Genomic DNA, 23,394 nt, shown 5'->3' with positions numbered 1-23,394 from the left:
TAATAATATTAAGCTTGATTTAAGTTAATTTTTATATAAAAATAAAATTATCTATAGAGAAGCTCTTTTCAGGAACATGACTTACGCTTTTCAAAAGAGTGAGTCATTTTTTAGGAAAAATGGCCTATTTTACGTTGACCTGTAAGTTATTTTCTGTTGACCTGTAAGTTATTTTCTGTTGAGCAAACTATTTTCTGTGAAATAAACACAGGAAAATACAAAAAATATTTTTCGTAAAACCTTTTATATATAAACAAATGGACCGTAATTGTAAGTGTAGGTTTATTATATTTGCAGGCAGAATGATTGATGCAATATATAGTTACGTAACGAATAGAAGACACTCACATAAACTAAGTATTGTAATTTAACATTGAAATGAGGAGGTGATTTGTACATAAGAGTTAAGAAAGTGCAATTATGGAAGCGTGTTGAGGAGGTGGAAGGAAGAAATCTGTAGGAGGAGGTATATACCTCTCTTCTTCTTCTTCTTCTTCCCAAAGAAACTTTGCATATGAAGCCATGACAAAACTGTGGATTAAAATTGAACATTACACATTACGTTTCAGTCATACAAGGAAATTTAAGCGATTATAGGAAGATTTCATGCAAAATATTTTGTTTGATAAAAGCAAAAAAAAAAAAAAAGGTTGCTTGATACACAAGAAATCTGTATACAACCAATATAGCAGTATAAATTAAAGTATAAAATATATGAAATGAACCAAATATGTATTAATTGCAATTACAAATATAGCAGTATAAATTAAAGTATAAAATATATAAAAAATTCAACTTCAAACTTTGAAAACAACATTGTTGAGAGGGGCAACCATTACGAAAGAATTAATTTCTATGCTCGTAAAAGATACATAACATATACTTTGATTCCAATTGACAAGTGTCCAGCCCTTTTGGATTTTTTTATTTATTTTGATTTATTTTGCATTTTTTAAATTTATATATTTTTAGTTTTTTTTTAAATTTAGACTATGTTTGATAAACTGAAAAATAAGTGTGGAAAAAATAAAAATAGACTAAAATAAAATAAAAGTAATTGAAATTATTTTTTATTAAATGATAAGTAGGTCTTTATCTGTTAATCATTTTCTACACCTTTTTTATATAAAAAAATCTATCTAACAGTTTTTATTATAGGTTATCAAATATGTTTAAAAACCTAAGTCGCTGAATTAATTAACTTTATCAAATATTTTTAATTTTAATTTTTTGTTTTACCTTTAGAATGATAATTTAATGGGATTAATTTATACGATAATTTACAACTTATATGTCATTTTAGATTGATAAACAAATTATTTGAAGAAAGATATATACATTATTGTTTAGTTATTTCTAATAATTTTTAAATTATTTATTCGAAAAGATTGTTATGAATGGTAATTCATGAGTGAAATTAAGTTGATTTGAGAAATAATTTTTTTAAAATGATGTATTTAAATAAAGAAAATTACTTGTTGCACTGTTAGATATCACAAATAGTGTTAAAGGGTTGATAAATATTTTATAAGAGTATAAAAATTAATATTCTAAAAAAAGAGACAAATATCAATTTTTTAATATTGCTTATGAAATGAAAAAAATACACCGTCAATATACCAAATTATTATGCAAAGTTAACATTTCTAATTAACAAGTCAATTGAAATCCGCTTAAAATTTTTTAAATTTATTTTAATAAATTAAATAACTTGTACTATTCTTAATTAACTTGCATCATTATTATTTTTTTTCATGTTTAAATATTGTGTTAATTGAAACTAGTTAATGCCAAAATTGTTTAAATCAGACTAGATCAATTGGTCAGATCAGTTGGACCAAAAAGTGATTCTGAATCGGTTAGATCAAGAATCGATACGAATTAGCTAAAAAAATCGATTGAACTAATAGTTAAACTGAGATTTTTGAATTTTTTTAAATTTTTAATAATTTTTTAATTAAATTAATCAAACCCTGAATTGATAATCTAATCGGTTCAATTACCAATTGAATTTAGAAAACATTGGTTAATCCACACAGCATTTCAATTTAGCATATGTAAATAACCTAGTAGAGAAACAAAGTGAATAAATATATATTTTTTTATAAAAACCATAATTTTTTTATAAAAATAAATTGTCTTTTATAAAATTTTATAAAATTTAATTTCCTCATTTTGATTAAATTATTTGAAAAACATAACAATTCCAAAAATGAAATGCAAAATATAACAAAAAATTGTTAATCTTGATTTTATGATTAAGCTGTTGATGTTGATTTTCTATTTTAAAAAATTATTTCTAAAAATTATTATAAAATTATATTGTTTTTAATTAATTTCTAATATATTTTTTATAAATTTTAATTTTTTTATAAATTTAATGATTTTTTATGTTTTTATAATTTATATGAGTAGAAAAATTAGTATCTAGGTTTGAATGAACCTAGACGAAAATTTGTCTCGATTAATTATGTACTTAATTTAAAAATAATTTTTATTCCTTTTGAAAAAATTAATTGTTTTACTGATGTGGTGTATGTTAACAGCATTAACGTTTCCATTAAATAATAACAGTCAACGTCAGTTAAAGGATCTATTTGATTAATTTTATTAGATTAAGACTCAATTAGACCCAAAAAGATTATAGGAGCTGAATTGATTTATTTGGTAAAATGACGATTTTAGAAATTAATCGTGTATTAATGTACATAAATAATTTAGAATTCATAAATTAATCTAAAAATTTATAATATACTTATTTTTAATTGTTTTAATATAAATATTATTACAATTTTAAAAGTTAATTAGTTGACCCCAGCTAGTGTGGAGGGAATAATTGTCGTTATATATATGAAAATGAAATGAAGCAAGTATTTTACCAGTCATTTGGGGCAGTCTTAACAGCTTGTTCAAAGTAACTTTTGGCTCTTTGAATGTCATTCTGGTTATGCCAAATTAGATCAGCATAAAGTGCCAACAAATTCCCATCATCAGGGTTCGCCAGAATTGCTCTGCCGCAGAACTCCTCTGCTCTGCTATAATCTCCTCTAATCTGTGCTACAATCGGTAGATGAATCAATTAATATTTTCATGTAATTAAGAAGACAAAACTCAAATGTCTTTATATCCTACTACCTCTTTCAAGAACTTGGCATAATTGCCAAGCAAAAGTGGATTGCCAGGATTGGCTTCAACCATCTTCTGATAGTAAACGTCAGTGCTATCACTCTCAAAGAACCCCGACCCGACACCACCAACGCCGCCCCCTGATCCTCCTCCTCCACAGATTTTACCACCACCATTTTCTTCTCCACCGCCCATAACCAGTGTTTGCATCACAGCACCACTATCTTCACCATCACCTACTGGTTCCCCCAACCCAGAACTTGAAAAAAGTTGTCTTCGTATCCTACAAGATTTGGGTTCTGATTCTAACTCTTTGTCTCCATCTGTTTCTTGCTTTGCCTGTTTGTGGAGAGAGTGAGGTGTTGCTATTATGGCTTTCCCCATGCTTTTTCTTGGTTTTGGTACATCGTTTTGGATACTGTTGTCAGCTAAGTTTAGTGGTTTACTAAGCTTATGATCATCATTGGAAGAAGGGGAGTGAAATGAGATTGAGCTGGTTCTTTGAAGAGCTCCAAATTCTGGTTCTGGTGATGAAATTGAACAGACTTTTGAATTTGGCCACCATGAGTTTAAGATTGGTGTTGACGAGCTTCTCAGCAGCATTTTTTATTGTTTCGAAAGGATGAACCAGTTTCAACAAAGAATAATAGAAGAGCTAAATGAAATTTAAAAAAGAAGAAAAGAAGAGCAAAAGCTATTGATTGATTGGTTGTCAGATAAGTAAAAAGCTTTGAATGCATAACCGACAAAGATATTAGTTTTTGGTTTGATGTGTTGGAATCAGCATGAAGACCTACGGATACAAATGGTACTTCCCATTAGGGCCTCTAAGGAAGGGACACGTTGAGTTGGTGAGTGACAGGATGTGCGGCGAAAAAGACATGGGAGCGTCATGGGTTCATGTTTGGCATCAGCATCATGTTCACTGTCGCCTTAGGTTGCCTTCATTTTCATCCAAGCCATGGTTGACGCGTGCTTTGAATTTTTAGAGATAACGAAACAGAGAGATGGGTGAGTGGTGACCATTTTGGAACTTTGTTTAATTGGAATCTTCACGCTTTCTGTAAATTATTGCAGTCATATGTGTGACTGCCTCTGGATCCAGAATCAGGATCACATCATCTCAGAGATCCATTATTTCTGTATATCGCTTTTAAGTTTATCTTCCTTAATTATCTATATTTAATTCAATTATTATTATTTGGATCCGATTAAAATAATAGGTTTATGTAATTTTTGGTCCCGAATTTCACAATTAAGGTTAATTTGGTATATAAATATTTTTTTGGTTAACATTTACACTTGAAAAACGTGGAATAAGGAATTTACATGTTAAAAAAATAGGTTATAAGATAGTGAAATTTTAAAATTTTTCATTGATATTTATACTGATAATTTTATCAAATGTTTAGATGCTAAGAGAGTAAAATTTTATCAAGAACGGGATACATGATGAAAACTGAAACTTCCTCTATAAGGAAAATCAAAATAAAAAAAATTAGGCAGAATTGCAAAAAAAGCTCTCCTTTGAGAGCTTTTGGATATATGCCCCTAACATTCTTTTTTTTCCTGAAATTGGCCTCTAACTTAACGAATTTTTCAGACATCAACCCAATTAAAACGGTAATTGTCAGCTGTCCGTTAGTCAACAGCCGGTCAAAAAAGTTGGTCTAAGTGACATTTCTGTTGACTGATGACATGGCAAAAAATTAAACAAAGTTAATAATCATAAAACAAAAAAACCCCTAAATCCCCAAACCCTCAAATTCAAAACTATCTTTCCAATTTCTAAAATCCCCAAATTGTGAAATTCCCTAAATCCCTAACCTCCGAAATCTTAATTGAATCCCTAACAATATTCAAATCCTTAAATCTTGAAATACCTAAATCTTAGCATTCCGAAATCTTCTTAAAATCCCTAAAATTTTTACGAATTAAATCTTTGAATCCCTACCTAAATCTTAGCATTCCGAAATCTTCTTAAAATCCCTAAAATTTTTACGAATTAAATCTTTGAATCCCTAAAACTATTAGGAACGAAAAAGCTTCAACAATCGTGAGAGTTTTCGCAACCCAAAATCGAAAGGTAGGTGCTTTCTTATTTGGTTTGTTGGGAAAATAAATTCCATTTTTGGTTTGATTTGTTGGTTATTTGTGATTTACTATTGCAATTTTAGTGCGACAATGTAGGGTTTGTTTTGTCGATTTTTTATGAGATAGTAGTAACAGCTCGGTTTAGACTCTAGTTGGAATAGTGGTTTCGGGACCACAAATCTGAGTTCGAAAAATATTTTAAAATTATTTTCTGTGTCCATGATGAATGAATTTGCATCTGTGAAATTTCTGTGATTTAATTTGTCTGCTTTCGTACTGAATATTAAAAAAGGACCCAATCACGAAAAAGGTGAAAGCTGTGTGCTAGATGTTAAAAGTGCCTATTTGATTTGTCTTATTAAAGTGGGAGTCCTTATTGAATAATTAGACCATTATTTTGGTTAGTGGAAGAGTTGGTTTGGCATATATGAAATTATGTATTATTATAAAGGGTAAATGGGTAAATAGTATATTAAAAGGTAATAAATAAAAACAAAACATAAATGGCCATGCAAAATTTACCTCTTGGTCGATTATGGAGGAGAAAAAGAAGCCATTTAAGCTTCAAAGTATTTGGCCATTGCATAAGTGAATAGGTTAGTGTATTTTGTTTGGTTTTTGATAATTTCTACGTTTCTGTGATCGTTGCTTCGTGTTCTACCAAGCCCATGTCTGAATTTATGTTTCTATTAATGATTTCATGAAATGTCATTGTTGATATCATGAGTTTTGTGATGTTTTTGGATGAATTATGAAGGCTTGGTAGATGATTTATAAGTTTTGTCTTTGAATTTTTGATGAAATTGAGCAATTTGGGCTAAATAGTGAAAATGATGTCTTGGAGGACAAAAATGTGAAATAAACATGTTGTGTGGGCTTTATATAGAAGCCATGAAAATTCGGCTAGCCCTTGTTGCAAAGAGATTTTGCATATTTGTGATTTTATGCAAATAAGACTAAATTGTCAAAGTGTGAAAATGTAAGGGCTAAAATGTAAAATGCCCTAAATGTGTGTATATGGATTGAATTGAATGAAATGAATGATTGAATGGTTGAATTTTAATTGTATTAGATCAAGAACAAATGAAACCGGACTTAGATCGAGGGAAGTTTAAAATAGTCGAATAGTCTACTCGTTTCCATTTGAAATTCGTACAAGGTAAGTCAAAATACAATTACGTGTTAAATTGGTTAAATGTTGTATATACTAGTTATAATCTGTATTGGACAGCTGTGAGAGCCTGATGAATGAATTCCGAGTAAATTTCGATAATATACTAGTATCTGAAAAGCTCTATATGTTTCTAAAGGAACTTTGACATCGATCTGAGATATTGTGTAAGACCGTGTCAGGGACACAGGCCTCGATTTGAGATTTACGTGTAAGAATATGTCTGGGACATAGGCATCGTATCTGATTTCGTGTAAGACCCTGTCTGGGACAGAGGTATCGATACTGAATTACATGTAAGACCAAGTCCAGGACGTCGGTATTGTACCCGTTTATGAGTATCTGTATCATTTCTGAACCGTCTCATGATAGAGTACGCGATATGGGAATGAATATATGAAATGTATAATCTATACAGGTATGTTTGTATCGTACTAAATTTTTGAATATGAAAGACTCTATTTCTGTGAAATAATGAATGTGAAGTATGTATGAAATCATGGAAATGAAACATGACATGTATACAAGCAAATGAGCATGGTTAGGCTCATGAACTATTCTGTGAAATGGTTATGAATTATTGCTGTTGATTTGTACTTTATATGATTTAATAGTTAAACCAATTGTATTTGGTTTACTAAGCTCTTTGTAGCTTACTCGGTGTAATTTTTGTGTGTTTTACAGTTATCGTAGCTATTGAAGGCTCAGGGATAGTCGAGGAATTGTCACCATATTATCGAACTCATTTTGGTACTTTTGAAAGTGTAAATATTTTTAAGTATGACATGTATAGGCTAGAATGTCTATGTATTTAAGCTTTGATATGTATATATGTTATGCCATGAGAGTTGGCTAGCAAATGGTATGTTTGTTTGTACTTAGTTTTGGTAAATGGTTTGTGATGCAAAATTGTGTATACTTGTGATGGTTATATGGCCTTATATGTGATGGTCATTTTGAAATGTCCCAAGTTGAGGAAATGGTAAGTTTAAGCATGAGTTAGAAGGTGCCATAAGTGAGCTATGAAATGAGCATTTTGGCATATTGTTGTAATAAGATTTTTAATGTGTTTTGGTATGGGTTTGAATAGGTTATTGAATGATGATGATTTAGTTATAATGAAGCATGTTTTGAGCATGAAATTGGCTAAAATTTTGGTATAAATGTTTTTTAATATTGCTTGTAGGAATGACCCCAAAAGGGGTGGCAAGTTGGCTTAAACCAAGCCTGCATTGTGCCACACGGTCAGTGAACACAGGCGTGCCTTGTGGCCGTGTATGCAAAGCAGTAACCTCTTAAAACCACATGGTTAAGACACATGGGCGTGTCATATGGCCGTGGGCTTAAGTCAGTGGCTAACTAAGTATCACACGGCCATGACACACTGTTGTGTCTGTTGGCCGTGTGTAAAAGTCAGTATATATACTCTATTATGGCATGGCTAGATTACATGGGCATGTCTGGTACTCGTGTAAGGCACATGGCCTGGTCACACGGGCGTGTGACCTCAACAGAATTGAAATTTTTTTCTAAGTTTTGAAAATTCCCGACCTTATCTAAAAGTATGTCTTAGGTCTTGGAGACCCCCATAAGGGATGAATTGTTGATTTGATTATGCATTAATATTATGTGATATCTGTGATTCTGTATTGATCTGTAATGTTCTGTCTGTCTGGTAATGCCCTTTACCTATTCCGGCGACGGTTACGGGATAGGGGTTTTACATATTATTGGTATCAGAGCTATGGTTTAGTCAGTTCTAGGACTACCATAGCATATGTGAGTCTAGCTATACATGCCATATTTATGAATTGCGATAGTGTGCTGAATCCTGACATTGAAATATGCTTTTATATAGCAAATGGATCCCGATAGAGCTGTAGCTGACGACGTTGAAAGTAATTCACCTGCTCTCACGCAAGGGACGGTGCAAGTTGATTCTCAACTGGCTACGAGTAGCCGTGATAGTGAGGCTAAACAAGCCTTCTATCAGATGATAAATGATTGGTTCACTTAGTATATTAGAACCAATCCGGCTGTACAACAACCTCCACCCCCGGTTAATCCACCTCAAACTCCTGATATGCCACGAGTGAATCTGGTACAGTTGAGTAAACCACCAATTGATAAGATTAGGAAGTATGCGGCTGAAGAGTTCCGAGCTACAACGAATGATGATGCTGAAAGAGCCGAATTCTGGTTAGAGAATACAATACGAGTGTTTGATGAAATCTCTCTAAATCTTGAGGAATGTGTAAATGTGTCGTTTCACTTCTGAGAGATACAGCGTACCATTGGTGGAAAACTTTAATATTTGCGGTTCTGAGTGAACGGGTTACTTGGGATTTCTTCCAAGCTAAATTTTGAAAGAAATACATTAGTCAAAGATTCATGATCAGAAAGGTAAAGAGTTTCTCGAGCTTAAACAACGCCATATGTCTGTTACTGAATATGAACGTGAATTTGTGAGATTGAGCCAGTATGCTTGGGAATGTGTGTCAAATGAAGCAATAATGTGCAAAAGGTTTGAATATAGATTAAACAAGGATATCTGTCTATTAGTTGGGATTTTAGAGATTAAAGAAATAGTAGTGCTCGTTGAGCGAGCTTGTAAAGCTGAAGAATTAAGTAAAGAGAAAAGAAAAGTTGATTTTGAAGCTAGGGATGTTAGAAAGAGATCTTCGAGTAGATTATTTTAGTCTGTGTCAAAGAAATTATGAGATGATCATAGCCATTCAAAGGCTAATGTAGGATATTCGAATCGAGATCGAGCTAGACCGCATTCGAATTTCAAAGCTCCTGCTACTTCTGTTGTAAGTGTCAGGAATGTCTGATATGAGAAACCTAAATATAAACACTGTGGTAAAAGACATCTGGATTGAATGACCGAGCCTGTTTCCGATGTGGATCTCTGAACCATTTTGTAAGAGATTGTTCTGAACCTGCTGAGTAAGAGAATGTACAGAATCTGAGACTGAGCAACACCTCAGCTAGAGGTAGACCTTCCAGAAATACGGGAAATGCAAATGGTGGTGAAAGAGCTACTAGGGATACTGCTGTTAGATCTGAGGCCAAAGCACCTGCCAGAGCCTATGCAATTTGAGCTCGTGAGGAAGCCTCGTCTCTAGACGTGATTACTGGTATTTTTACTCTTTATGATACTTCAGTGATTGCATTGATAGGCCCTTGATCAACGCATTATTATATCTGTATGAATTTAGTGTACAATAAGACTTTGCCTGTAGAGTCTACTGAATTCGTAATTAGAGTATCGAACCCCTTAGGAAAAAGTGTCTTGGTTGATAAAGTCTGCAAGAATTACCCGTTATTGATTAGAGATATTTGTTTTCCTGCTGATCTGATGCTTTTCCCTTTCGACGAATTTGATATAATTCTGGGAATGGACTGGTTAACTTTGCACGATGTTATTATGAATTGCAAACGGAAAGTCATTGATTTAAGGTGTAAGAATGATGAGATAATTCGAATTGAGTCTAGTGATATGAATAGACTACCAGTTGTGATATCTACAATAAAAGCACTAAAATATGTGAAGAAAGGCTGTGAATTCTACTTAGCTTATGTGTTAGACTCAAAAGTGAATGATAAGAAAGTTGAATCGGTGCCTGTTGTCTGTGAATTCTCTAATGTGTTTCTTGAAGAACTATCGGGTTTGCCTCCGATTCGAGAAGTCGAGTTTGGATTGAATTAGTACTTGGTACTATTCCGGTTTTGATAGGTCCGTATAGAATGGCTCTGGCCGAGTTAAAGGAATTAAAATCTCAGTTGCAAGAATTGACCGATCAAGGATTTTCTAGACTGAGCTTTTCACCATGGGGTGCTCCAGTTCTGTTTGTGAAAAATAAAGATGGCACAATGAGAATGTGTATTGATTACCGTCAGCTTAACAAAGTGGCTATAAAGAACAATATCCTCTGCCCAGAATTGATGACTTATTCGATCAGTTGAAAGGTGCTACTGTGTTTTCAAAGATAGATCTAAGATCGGGTTACTATCAGTTGCCAGTAAAGGACTCTGATATTTCGAAAACTACTTTCAGAATGAGGTACGGGCATTATGAATTTTTAGTTATGCCTTTTGGATTAACGAATACACCTGCTGTCTTTATAGATTTAATGAATAGAATTTTTAGACCGTATTTAGATCAATTTGTTATGGTATTCATTGATGACATATTGATTCATTCACGTGATGAATCTGAGTATGTCGAACATCTGAGAATAGTGCTACAGACTCTGCGAGATAAACAGTGGTATACAAAGTTCGGTAAATGTGAATTCTGGTTGGGAGAAGTTGGTTTCCTGGGTCATATTGTATCAGCCTCCAGTATCCAAGTTGATCCGAGCAAAATTTCAGCTATTTTGGATTGGAAACCTCTGAGGAATGTTTCAGAAGTCCACAGTTTATTGGGACTTGCTGGTTACTATAGAAGATTCATCAAAAGGTTTCTCGATGATTGCGACTCCATTGAAAAAATTTCTCTAGAAAGATGTGAAGTTTGAGTGGTCTGAAAAGTGTCAGAACAGCTTTGATCAGTGGAAAGCTTTATTGACTGAAGCTCTGGTTTTGGTACAACCTGAATCGGGTAAAGAATTTGTGATTTATAATGATGCTTCATTGATTGGTCTGGGATGTGTTCTAATGCAAGAATGAAAAGTTATAGCTTATGCCTCGAGACAACTAAAGCCGCATGAAAAGAACTATCCGACTCACGACCTCGAGTTAGCTGCTATTGTGTTTGCCTTGAAGATCTGGCGTCACTATCTGTTTGGTGAGAAATGTCACATGTTTTTTTATCATAAAAGTTTGAAGTATTTAATGACGCAAAAAGATTTGAATCTGCGACTAAGAAGATGGTTAGAACTTCTAAAAGACTACAAACTTGTGATTGATTATCACTTGAGAAAAGCAAATGTTGTTGCTGATGCTTTGAGTCAAAAATCGTTATTTGCTTTGCGTGCAACGAATGCTCATTTAGTTCTATTTGATGATGATTTAGTTTTAGCTGAATTAAAAGTAAGACCTTTGTTCTTACAATAGATTATCGAAGCTCAGAAGGTTGATAATGAATTAATAGCAAAACGAGCTCAGTGTGATTCTGAATTTCGAGTCGATGTTGATGATTGTTTGAGATTCAGAAATAGACTTTGTGTTTTGAGAAATCCTGAGTTAATTCGAACAATTTTGAGTGAAGCTCACAATAGTTGTTTATCTGTACATCCGGATAGTACGAAAATGTATAATGATCTGAAGCAGCATTGTTGGTGGTCCGGAATGAAAAGAGATATCTCTAATTTTGTTTCTAAATGTTTAATCTGCCAGAAAGTGAAAGCTGAACATCAGGTGCCATCTGGGTTATTACAACCGATTATGATTCTGGAGTGGAAATCGGATGAGTGAACATAGATTTTGTTTCAGGTTTGCCCCATCTCCGAGAAAGAAAGACACAATTTGGGTTTTAGTTGATCGTTTGACGAAATCAGCTTATTTTATTCCGATTCAATTGATTACTCATTCGATAAATTAGCTGAGATATATATTTCTGATATCGTGAGACTGCATGGTGTACCATTGTCGATAGTGTCAGATAGAGACTCGAGATTTACATCGCGATTCTGGAAGAAATTGTAAGATACTCTGGGTACTAAATTGCATTTTAGCACTGCTTTTCATCCGCAAACAGATGGTCAATCTGAACGGATTATTAAGATACTCGAGGATATGTTGAGATGTTGCATTCTTGAGTTTGAAGGTACGTGGGAACAATATCTACCTTTGATTGAATTCGCTTATAATAATAGCTTTCAATCGAGCATTAAAATGGCACCGTACGAAGCTTTATATGGTAGAAAGTGTAGAACTCTGTTATACTGGTCTGAGGTCAGTGAGAATATGATTTACGGTATTGATCTGATAAAAGAAACTGAACAAAAAGTGAAAGTGATTCGAGATAATTTGAAAGTAGCTTCTGATCGTCAAAAATCTTATGCGGATTTTAAACAAAAAGATATCGAATTTAAGATTGGTGATAAAGTGTTTCTGAAAGTATCTCCGTGGAAGAAACTGTTTTGATTTGGTAAAAAGGGCAAGTTAAGTCTGAGGTTCATCGGACTGTATGAAATTATCGAGCGAGATGGGCCATTTGCTTATAAATTGAGGCTACCATCTGAGTTAGAAAGGATACATAATGTGTTTCATGTATCGATGCTTCGATGATAGAGATCCGATCCTTCGCATATAATTTCCCCGTCTGATATTGAAATCCAATTTGATATGAATTATGAAGAAAAGTCGATCCGTATTTTAGCTCGTGAGGTTAAAGAATTACTAAATAAAAAAATTTCTGTTAGTTAAAGTGATGTGGCATCGACATGGTGTTGAAGAGGCCACGTGGGAGCCTGAAGATTCAATGAGATAGCAATATCCAAATCTGTTTAATGGTAAGATTTTCGGGGATAAAAATCCCTAAGGGGGGAGAATTGTAACAGCCCGATTTAGACCCTAGTCAAAATAGTGGTTTCGGGACCACAAATCTGAGTCCGAAAAATATTTTAAAATTATTTTCTGTGTCCATGATGAATGAATTTGCATTTGTGAAATTTCTGTGATTTAATTTGTCTATTTCCGTACTGAATATTGAAAAAGGACCCAATCACGAAAAAGGTGAAAGCTGTGTGCTAGATGTTAAAAGTGCCTATTTGATTTGGCTTATTAAAGTGGGAGTCCTTATTGAATAATTAGACCATTATTTTGGTTAGTGGAAGAGTTGGTTTGGCATATATGAAATTATGTATTATTATAAAGGATAAATGGGTAAATAGTAAATTAAAAGGTAATAAATAAAAACAAAACATAAATGGCCATGCAAAATTTACCTCTTGGCCGATTATGGAGGAGAAAAAAAGCCATTGAAGCTTCAAAGTATTCGGCCATTGCATGAGTGAATAGGTTAGTCTATTTTGTTTTGTTTTTGATAATTTTTATGTTTCTGTGATCGTTGCTTCGTGTTCTACCAAGCCCATGTCTGAATTTATGTTTCTATTAATGATTTCATGAAATGCCATTGTTGATATCATGAATTTTGTGATGTTTTTGGATGAATTATGAAGGCTTGGTAGATGATTTATAAGTTTTGTCTTTGAATTTTTGATGAAATTGAGCAATTTGGGCTAAATAGTGAAAATGATGTCTTGGAGGACAAAAATGTGAAATAAACATGTTGTGTGGGCTTATATAGAAGCCATGAAAATTCAGCTAGCCCTTGTTGCAAAGAGATTTTGCATATTTGTGATTTTATGCAAATAAGACTAAATTGTCAAAATGTGAAAATGTAAGGGCTAAAATGTAAAATGCCCTAAATGTGTGTATATGGATTGAATTGAATGAAATGAATGATTGAATGGTTGAATTTGAATTGTATTAGATCAAGAACAAAGGAAACCGGACTTAGATTGAGGGAAGTCCAAAATAGTCAAATAGTCGACTCGTTTTTGTCTGAAATTCTTATGAGGTAAGTCAAAATACAATTACGTGTTAAATTGATTGAATGTTTTATATACTAGTTATAATCTTTATTGGACGAGTGTGAGAGCCTGATGAATGAATTCCGAGTAAATTTCGATAATATACTAGTATCTAAAAATCTATGTATGTTTCTAAAGGAACTTTAACATCGATCTGAGATATCATGTAAGACCGTGTTTGGGACACAGGCCTCGATTTGAGATTTAAGTGTAAGACCATGTCTGGGACATAGGCATCGTATCTGATTTCTGTAAGACCCTGTCTGGGATAGAGGCATCGATACTGAATTAAATGTAAGACCATGTCTGGGACATCGGCATTGTACCCGTATATGAGTATCTGTATCGTTTCTGAACTGTCTGATGATAGAGTACGAGATATGGGAATGAATATATCAAATGTATAATCTATACAGGTAGATTTGTATCGTACTAAATTTTTGAATATGAAAGACTCTGTTTCTGTGAAATATTGAATGCGAAGTATGTATGAAATCATGGAAATGAAACATGACATGTATACAAGCAAATGAGCATGGTTAGGCTCATGAACTATTCTGTGAAATGGTTATGAATTCTTGCTGTTGATTTCTACTTTATATGATTTAATAGTTAAACCAATTGTATTTGGCTTATTAAGCTCTTTGTCGCTTACTCGGTGTGATTTCTATCTGTTTTATAGTTATCGTAGCTACTGAAGGCTCGAGGATAGTCGAGGAATTGTAACCATACTATCGAACTCATTTTGGTACTTTTGAAAGTGTAAATATTTTTAAATATGGCATGTATAGGCTAGAATGTCTATGTATTTAAGCTTTGATATGTATATGTTATGCCATGAGAGTTGGCTAGCAAATGGTATGTTTGTACTTAGTTTTGGGAAATGGTTTGTGATGCCAAATTGTGTATACTTGTAATGGTTATATGGCCTTGTATGTGATGGTCATTTTGAAATGTCCCAAGTTAAAGAAATAGTAAGTTTAAGCATGGGTTTGAAGGTGCCATAAATGAGCTATGAAATGAGCATTTTGGCATATTGTTGTAATAAGATTTTTAATGTGTTTTAGTATGGGTTTGAATAGGTTATTGAATGATGATGATTTAGTTATAACGAATCATGTTTTGAGCATGGAATTGGCTAAAAATTTTGGTATAAATGTTGTTTAATATTGCTTGTAGGAATGACCCAAAAAGGGGTGGCAAGTTGGCTTAAATCAAGCCTGCATTGTGCCACACGGTCAGTGAACACAGGCGTGCCTTGTGGCCGTGTAAGCAAAGTAGTAACCTCTTAAGACCACACGGTTAAGACATATGGGCGTGTCACGTGGGCATGGGCTTAAGTTAGTAGCTAGCTAAGTATCACACGACCATGGCACACGGCCGTGTCTGTTGGCCGTGTGTAAAAGTCAGTATATATACTCTGTTATGGCACGGATGGATTACATGGGCATGTCTGGTGCTCGTGTAAGGCACACGGCCTGGTCACACGGGCGTGTGACCTCAACAGAATTGAAATTTTTTTCTAAGTTTTAAAAATTCTGATTGTGGTAGATTTAGTCTCGACCTTATCTAAAAGTATATCTTAGCCATAAGGGATGAATTGTTGATTTGATTATGCATTAATATTATGTGATATCTGTGATTTTATATTGATCTGTAATGTTCTATCTGTCTGGTAATGCCCCTTACCTATTCCAGCGACAGTTATGGGATAGGGGTGTTACAGGTCCCGATGTTGTTGATAAAACTGTTGTAAAAATTGTAGATGGTTAATTGTGATTTATTATTGCAATTTCAGTGCCAGAACTATTAGGAACGAAATCGTGAAATCCTTTAGAACCAAATTATGAAATCTTTAATCTTTCCATAAAGTTTTATTTTTTCTTCATTGTCGTCTCAAATCATGGATTCACATAGTTCGAATAGTCAACCTAAAGGTTGGGTAATGTATGGTTCGAATGGTTCGAAGAAAATATCGTCATATGCAAATGCTGTTACTTCATCGCGGAAGGAATATGCCTATGATGGACCAGCAGTAAAATGTCACTGCAATAAGTTAGCTCTAAGAGACACTTCATGGAGCGATTGAAATCCGAGGAGGAGGTTTTATGGTTGTTCAGATTTTCAGGTAAGTGAATAATTTTTATTTGAAAATTGAGGTTGAGCTCAATTTTGATGATTTCATAAATCTCAGTATTTGTTTGGTTTTTATTTTGAATTATTTCAATTTGGCTGAATTGGGATTTGTTTGTAGGACGGTGGTTGTGATTTCTTCAAGTGGTATGATGGAAAAATGTGTGACTGTGCGACTGAGTTACTGCGTCAATTGCGTGATTGTGAACGAAATCTTTTGAAGGATAATTTAGCACTCAGAAAGAATGCCATGGATTTGGTTGCATTTGATGGTAACCATAATGGTGGTAGTAGTGCTGTTGGCATTGAGGTTGAAGGAGGTAGATCAATTTGTGGTGTTGAAGGAGAAGTAGCATTAAAGAAGAAAATGTTACCATGAAGCAAAAAATTAAAGTTATCAAGAAAGAGAAGTCAATATATAAGATATTATTTTCTTGCTCTATGTTATGTATTATATGCATCACCATAGGTTTCTTATTTGACAGTACTAGTAAGAGGCATATGTAGCTAGCAGTTGCAAATGTTGATTGAAAAATATTGGTTGTTTTTTATGTAATTTAACATTATGCTTGGAAGTAATGACCAATATTTGTTGTTTATGCCTAATTTAATTAAGGTTAATAAATAATGCACTGACAATAAACATAAGACTAAAAGGAAAAATTTGATCATTTAAGCATATGATTTGGATAAATGTACTTTACAAAAAGCATATGATTAGTCTATACACCATTCACCCTATACACCATTAAAGTTATACTAGCCAAAAACCAAAATATGAGTGAGCTATACATAAACCAAAAAGAAAACCAACATATTGGTTTTCAAGGCAACAGAATAACATTCAACAATGGTGTATTCCAAAACCAGAATGTTGTAGGCTCAAAATGTAACTACCATCTTCTGTTCCAAAACCAGAATGCTCTAAGCAAAATACCTTACACAGTACTTTTTGGATCACGAGTTGTCAGAGATGGTTCTGCGAAATAGAAAACAGATACAGATACAAATAGATAAATAAATTATGACACAAGTTCAAAAGCAAGTTATCATAGTGAATCACAAGACAAACAGCAGAAGTCATTCAAAACAAAATAACGATGATTTACTCATGTTTCCTCAACTGATTCTTGTGTTCCTAGGTGATCGAGAGGAGCCTTTCGCTTGTTATTTCGCGACTTGGGTGTTGAAGAAGTTTGTCCATTACCATCTTAGCATGAAGCTATCGTCATGCTCCTTGTGGTTCTACCAGACTACAAGAGTATTTTATATTAATATTAACAATGTATAAAATAACTCATATCAATAGTAAAAAGAAGAAACTTACTGCAAAAAATGAAAGATTTCCCTTAGATTTACCTAAGGTAGTTGACCTTTTAATGGAAGATTTCCCCCTTTTGTTTAGTTGATTGTGCATCTTGCTGTAAAAATTTGACCATAATCATTGGTTAGACAAAATAAAATAAAAAAATTTAAAATAAAAATTTACTTAATATTTATAACTAAAGAACAATACTGTACCTGTTTCGAATTTGTGCAAGACCGCTTGTTATGGCCATGTTGGCCACATTGAGTACATGTAATGAGTAAATCTTTCCTACTCAAGTGACCAAGCTTCAATTTTTTGGGTTCATTTTTGGCCATCCTCCTATTCTTTTTGGGCCTCGTAGGCATCTTCCTTTTAATAAGAGGTAGCACTGGTTGAATACCAGTTTTTTCCCAATCAAGTGGCCCATTTATGGGCTGCATTGGAAAAGAGTAAGCTTTCTTGTAGGTATCAATGTGATAATATTCATGCAGATATTCATCTGGTTGAAGCCCTAAGTGATACATGGCAGCACATGCATAGGAACATGGAATCCCACTAATTTGCCAACTTCTACAACTACATATCCTTTGACTTAGGTTCATTGTATACTGATAACTTTCTTTCCTGAACTCATATCCATTTTCACCATTCCATATCAATTGCCACTCTACACAGTCCTTCTTGTTGACATCAAACTTAGCTTTCATCAATGGACCATAATTTTGCTTCCATCCATTACATAACTTCCTTTTTTTGTACTATCCTAGTCATCATCTTGGTCCTAATATCCTCAAGCATTCTGATAATGCTTTTGAACTTAGCTTCGACAATGCTTGAATTGAATGCTTCACACAAATTATTGTCAACTATATCTGATTTACAAGTAGTCCCCAAAAATTCCCTAGTCCATATCTTTGAAGACATTTTCATCAAATTATTATAAGCATCCTTATCTTTCTTCTCCAGTGCTGAACATAGATCCTCCCACTCCCTCTCAGTCGTGCAATTCACAATCTGCCAGAATCACACTCATAAGATTTCCCTAACTTCCTTCCTGACCAATTTGCAAACACGTGCCTCACACAATTCCTATGCTCTACCCTTGGTAGTATGTCAGAAATTGCAATCTCAAATACAAATAACAGATTAAAAAAACAATACCAAGCTTAAAATTGCATATTTACTAACCTTTTGTTGGTCACTGATAATTGTGTACCCATACCCATCTTCCAAACCCAAATCAGTTGGTAGAAGACTGAGAAACGAACCCCATGAATTAGTGCACTCCACTTCAACCACAGCCCATGCAACAGGAAACATTTGGTTGTTTGCGTCTCTTCCAACAGCTGTGAGAAATTCACTCTTAAATTGGCCTTTTATGAAGCAACCATCTAGCCCAATGAGTGGCCTACACCCTGCTTTCCAGCCTCTCTTTAGTGTATCAAAGCACACATAATACCTCTTAAGATGTGGAAGGGAGTCTGCTGTTGTAACATCTCGAAATAGGGCCTAAATGGAACAGTGGTTGCGAAACCACAAATTTGAGGTAGAAAAATTTATTTTATTATCATTTTAAGGTCTATGGCATGATTGCATGATTGTGTGAAATTTTCGTTTAGAAATTTTATCGATAGATGGTCCAATTTGATATTTAGGACTATATTACAAAAGTTGTAAAATGTGTGTTCTAGTTCACAAATGTATTAAGTACTTGTGAGTAATGGGTTTTTAAAGTGGAGGTCCTTGGATAGTAATTAGACCATTATACTAGTTTGGAAAAAAATACCTAAAGGAAAATAAAACACCATAGTTTTTAATTAAGGGCATTTTGGTCATTTAGTTATTAAAATGAATTAAAAACAAAATTAAAAGCCAATTTTTGTCCATCTTCTTCATTAGGTTGAAATTTCAAGGTTTCTCCATAGCTAGGGTCTGTTCCAAGCTTCCAAGCTCCATAGTAAGTGATTCCAAGCCCCGTTTTTAATGTTCTTTATGTTTTTGGAGTCCCGGTAACTTGATTAAGCTTATTCTAGCAATAATTCAACCTAGGGTTCATATTTGGAAAAATGCCCATAGGTGAAATTTTTGTATTTTGGTGTTTTATGGTAGAATATGAGGTTTTAAATTATGTTAGACAACTTGTGCTACTCGGTTTTAAGTGAAAACAAGTAAAAGGGCTTAATCTGTAAAAATACCTAATAGTCATAAGTACATGTTAGAGTGAGAATTTAATGTTGTCATAGAAGGGAAAAATGATCAGCATGTCATAAAACATAAGAAAATAGGATGAAGTTTAATTTCCGAGCCTTGGGGAAAAAGTGTAAATATGTAAAAGTTTAGGGGCAAAAATGTAATTTTGCCAAAGTTTGGGTCAAGGACTATTTTAATAAATGTGAGTATTAAGTAAGCTAATTTTTTTTATTATAGATCAAGAAGAAAAAAATCCAGAGTTAGACCAGGGAAAGAAAAAGATAGTGGACTAAATCGAGATAGTTGATCGTATTTTGTTTCGAGGTAAGTTTGCGGTAAATAAATGCAATATTCTATTATTTTATGTTAATTTTGTTAATTTCCACATGTGTATATTTATTTTATGAAATTATTCAAAGAAGACTCAAGCATGAATTGACGGAGAAGTAATTTCAGAAAGTCCCGATTGAACCTTAAGAATGTGTAGGATACAAATGTCATGAAATTAGGGTTTAAGGATACCATGTAAGACCATGCCAAGGCATGGCAATTGGTAAGGTTTCTAAGGTAAGGGAATCATGTAAGACCATGTCAAGACATGGCATTGATAAGTTACTATAAGGCAAAGGTCCCATGTAAGACCATGCCGAGGCATGGCATTGGTGAGTTCATAAGGCAAGGATACCATGTAAAACCATGTCAAGACATGGCAATGGTAAGTTTCAAAAGGATACCACCTAAGACCATGACAATTCATGGCAATGGTAAGGTACCCGCGTATCCTTAGTATTCTAAGTGGTTCAACGGGAAAATTTAAAGAGAATATTAAGGTAAGGTAAGGTAAGACAAGTTCATGCTAGAAGAGCAAAGGTAAGTAGATAATGTTCATGTATGCTTGATAAGGAAAAAGGTAAGTAAAATGTATTAATAAATTTGATTAAGTAAGTAAGTATTTAAGTAAGTGAGTAAGTGAAGAAGTTTAAAATATGTCTATGACAATTAATGAAGTTGCATTAAGTAGTATCATGCCAAGTAGTAAGATAATTCTTATGAATGCTGTTATTTATTTGCATGCAAACTTACTAAGCTTAATGCTTACCCCCTTTATTTTCCTTCTTTTTATAGTTTTGTCAAGCTAACTCGGGGATCGTAAAGTACGTCGGAGGTCCGGGCACATTATTACGAGGATTATTTTGGTATAGCTAGACGCTTCATTTTGAGTATGGCATGTATAGCATCGTAGCCATTTTGTGTGTATGATCTTATGATATGGCTGATGAATGGTATGTAAATGCTTGATAATGATTAGTTGTTGGAATGGCTAATCAAGGACATGTTTGGTGTTATGTATGCCTAAATGCTAGTTATTCCATGGAAATCATAAAAAAGGTGAAATTAGCTTTAAAACAGTATCAGACAGCAATAATGATGTGAATTTAGAAAATCACTAAAAATAGCATAAATGGATTTAGATAGTGAATAAGATATAGAATTAAATATTGATGAGTCTATTTTCATATGGATGGAACAAAACAAGTATATGAGTTATATTTTATGAGATATTTGAATTTTTTTGAAATAGGGCTAGAGTGATTTCTGGATCCCCTGTTCTGACTTTGGAAATTCACCAAAAATTGTACAAAGATAATTAGAAGTCATTCTTTACATTCATGGATTCCTTATTGAGTATATTTTTAAAGGAAATAAACGGAATTGTTGTTGAAATTATGTATAGGGAGATATTTAATTCGAAATACACAGGGGTCAGAGTAGTCGAACCCTGAAACAATGGAGACTTTAACTAATAAAATGTACTAGTTGGCCCAACCAAAAATTCTAGAAACAATTTAGTTGATAGATATATGAGTTTAGTTTCAGGTAACATTTACAGAATTGGATTTTGAGTTTCGTAACTCGAGATATGAATTTTTAAGCAACTGTGACGCAGTTAGCCAGCTTGTCTAGAAGTTCTAAAATAAATTGTTTGAGCTGTTTAATTAATGAATTAAGTCCGTTAACACCTCGTGCTCGACTCTGGCAACGGTCTCAGGTTCGGGGTGTTACAGCTGTCACCTTTTGAACAGCCATTTTTATTGTGCTTCCTGGCATCTTTGACCATAACTCATGAGCATAGTCCCATAGCAAGCCAAATTCCTCCTTTTGATTCCCAGCCATTTTCTCATTCACTATTTTCTTCGCTCTATAAAAACAGTCAATGGTCACATTTACATGCATCTCAGAAGCACAACTTCTTTGAATTTCCCTCAGCTTCATTTTAGGATGATCCTTGATAGTTTCTTCAGAATATTGGGCAATCATATCAGTAGTCACCATTTTGTTCTTAAAACTAACTGGACAATGGTGCTCATCCTGAAACGTCTTTATTTGCAAGCATTTCACAATAGGACTGTAGCTAGCCCTAATTCTCCATGGATAGTTAGGGGAAGCAATGCACCTCACAACAACCCTTTTTGATTCATTCTTAATAAAATTTAGTTGTCTTCTACATTCTTTGAAGTACTTTCGAATTGCACTCTTAAATTGTTTGTCATCCTTAAACAACATTCCCAGGCTAAATTTTAACTTATCATTGTATAAGGGAAACTTGCTCCTCCTTCTCTCACCATCTTCATGTTCTTCATCTTCACCGGACTCAACCAAGCTTCCATGTTCATCTGAGTCCCATACCTCAGTCTAATTTCCATCCTCCTCTTCTCTACTACGTGTAGCAACAACATTATCCAGTCCATCAAATGTTGCAAAATCACCAGCATATTCATCAGCTACATTATCCACTCAATCTGATGCTGCAAAATCACCAACATATTCATCAGCAACATTATCCACCCCATCTGATGTTGCAAAATCACCAGCATATTCATTAGTAGCAACTTAACTATCATTATCCTCTCCAATAGTAGACCCTAAACTAATGTTTCCACCACTTTCCATACCAATATCCTCATCTACCTCAATACCAGTAGCAGACACACCCTCTCCATCAGCTTATACCTCTCCTACATCACCCTCCCCACTAGATTCTACCTTTTCTAGGTCACATTCACCATCAGATTCTACCCCTTCATCATCACCCTCCCCATGAACTTCTAACCCTTTAACATCACCATCCCTAGTAGTTAATAGGAAAATTTCATCTACAATTATAGGGTTATCAACCTCATGTTCAACATATAACTCAATCTCCTTAAACTTAACCCAAAAGTCCAACATAGCTATGGTGGAAGTGTCATCGTAAATCACCCTTAGATTATTTCGTAACCCTACTATACCAGGCTCATGAAAATAGATTAACACGACAGTGTTAAACTTTAACTCAATTTTGACTATTTTACATAATTCAAAATAAGATATTGTGACAGCCCTAATTCGACCCTAGTCGGAATGTGGTTTCGGGACCACAAAACCGAGTCATAAAATTTAGTTAAAATTTTATTTGCATATCTTATATGTGTGATAGTACTTGTATAAAAATTTGATGTTTTAATTTTATATTAGGAATGTGAATTTTGCTTGAAAGGATCTAGTTGAGAGACTTAGAAAATTATGATAGGTAAATAAGTAAGGACCAAATAGTATTAAAATAGGAAAGTTTGGGTTTGCATGTCAAAGTGCCCAATTCATGATAAGTGGCCGGCCAAGCATGGTTCCATTCCTCCAAGTTTATGTTGTTTATTATTTAATATTGGTAAGTAAATTAGAATAAATAAAAGAAAGGAATTAAAAAGGAAAAAGATGAATAAAATAAGGGAGGAAGAAGGAGTGTTCATCCTTTTCCTTATTACAATTGTCGTACCTAAAGAAAGAAA

The 23,394-nt window shown here is 33.6% G+C and overlaps 2 protein-coding genes across 2 annotated transcripts; both read right to left on the bottom strand.

Moving 5' to 3' along the window:
* Nucleotides 1-349: 349 nt before the first annotated feature.
* Nucleotides 350-3,859, bottom strand: LOC107961778 (uncharacterized). Its single transcript, XM_016897906.2, has 3 exons — nucleotides 3,136-3,859; nucleotides 2,880-3,052; nucleotides 350-531 (listed from the first exon to the last, which is right to left on the bottom strand). The coding sequence occupies exons 1-3, from the start codon at nucleotides 3,727-3,729 to the stop codon at nucleotides 405-407; spliced, it is 894 nt and encodes a 297-aa protein (XP_016753395.1). The 5' UTR covers nucleotides 3,730-3,859; the 3' UTR covers nucleotides 350-404.
* A 14,253-nt stretch (nucleotides 3,860-18,112) lies between these two features.
* LOC107963050 (uncharacterized) lies at nucleotides 18,113-22,798 on the bottom strand. Its single transcript, XM_016899649.1, has 5 exons — nucleotides 22,580-22,798; nucleotides 22,192-22,350; nucleotides 21,632-22,120; nucleotides 18,566-18,808; nucleotides 18,113-18,391 (listed from the first exon to the last, which is right to left on the bottom strand). Exons 1-5 carry the CDS (start codon nucleotides 22,796-22,798, stop codon nucleotides 18,113-18,115), a joined length of 1,389 nt encoding a protein of 462 aa, XP_016755138.1.
* Between the last annotated feature and the right edge of the window lie 596 nt (nucleotides 22,799-23,394).

This window comes from Gossypium hirsutum, chromosome A06 (genome assembly GCF_007990345.1).
Source record: "Gossypium hirsutum isolate 1008001.06 chromosome A06, Gossypium_hirsutum_v2.1, whole genome shotgun sequence".
In the NCBI taxonomy this organism is placed as follows: domain Eukaryota; kingdom Viridiplantae; phylum Streptophyta; class Magnoliopsida; order Malvales; family Malvaceae; genus Gossypium; species Gossypium hirsutum.
Note: the sequence above shows the minus strand (reverse complement) of the source record. Positions and strands in the feature narration are given on the sequence as shown.

What these genes read in the sequence shown, in the direction of transcription:
- LOC107961778 (XM_016897906.2), bottom strand. Translation starts at nt 3,729, where the DNA reads ATGCTGCTGAGAAGCTCGTCAACACCAATCTTAAACTCATGGTGGCCA. An exon ending in ATGCCAAGTTCTTGAAAGAG is followed by an intron (nt 3,053 to 3,135) that starts GTAGTAGGATAT and finishes ATTGTAGCACAG; the next exon opens with ATTAGAGGAGATTATAGCAG. An exon ending in AAGACTGCCCCAAATGACTG is followed by an intron (nt 532 to 2,879) that starts GTAAAATACTTG and finishes TTTAATCCACAG; the next exon opens with TTTTGTCATGGCTTCATATG.
- LOC107963050 (XM_016899649.1), bottom strand. Translation starts at nt 22,798, where the DNA reads ATGTTGGACTTTTGGGTTAAGTTTAAGGAGATTGAGTTATATGTTGAA. An exon ending in AGATGAAGAACATGAAGATG is followed by an intron (nt 22,121 to 22,191) that starts GTGAGAGAAGGA and finishes ATGTTGTTTAAG; the next exon opens with GATGACAAACAATTTAAGAG. An exon ending in TTATCAGTGACCAACAAAAG is followed by an intron (nt 18,392 to 18,565) that starts GTTAGTAAATAT and finishes TGATTCTGGCAG; the next exon opens with ATTGTGAATTGCACGACTGA.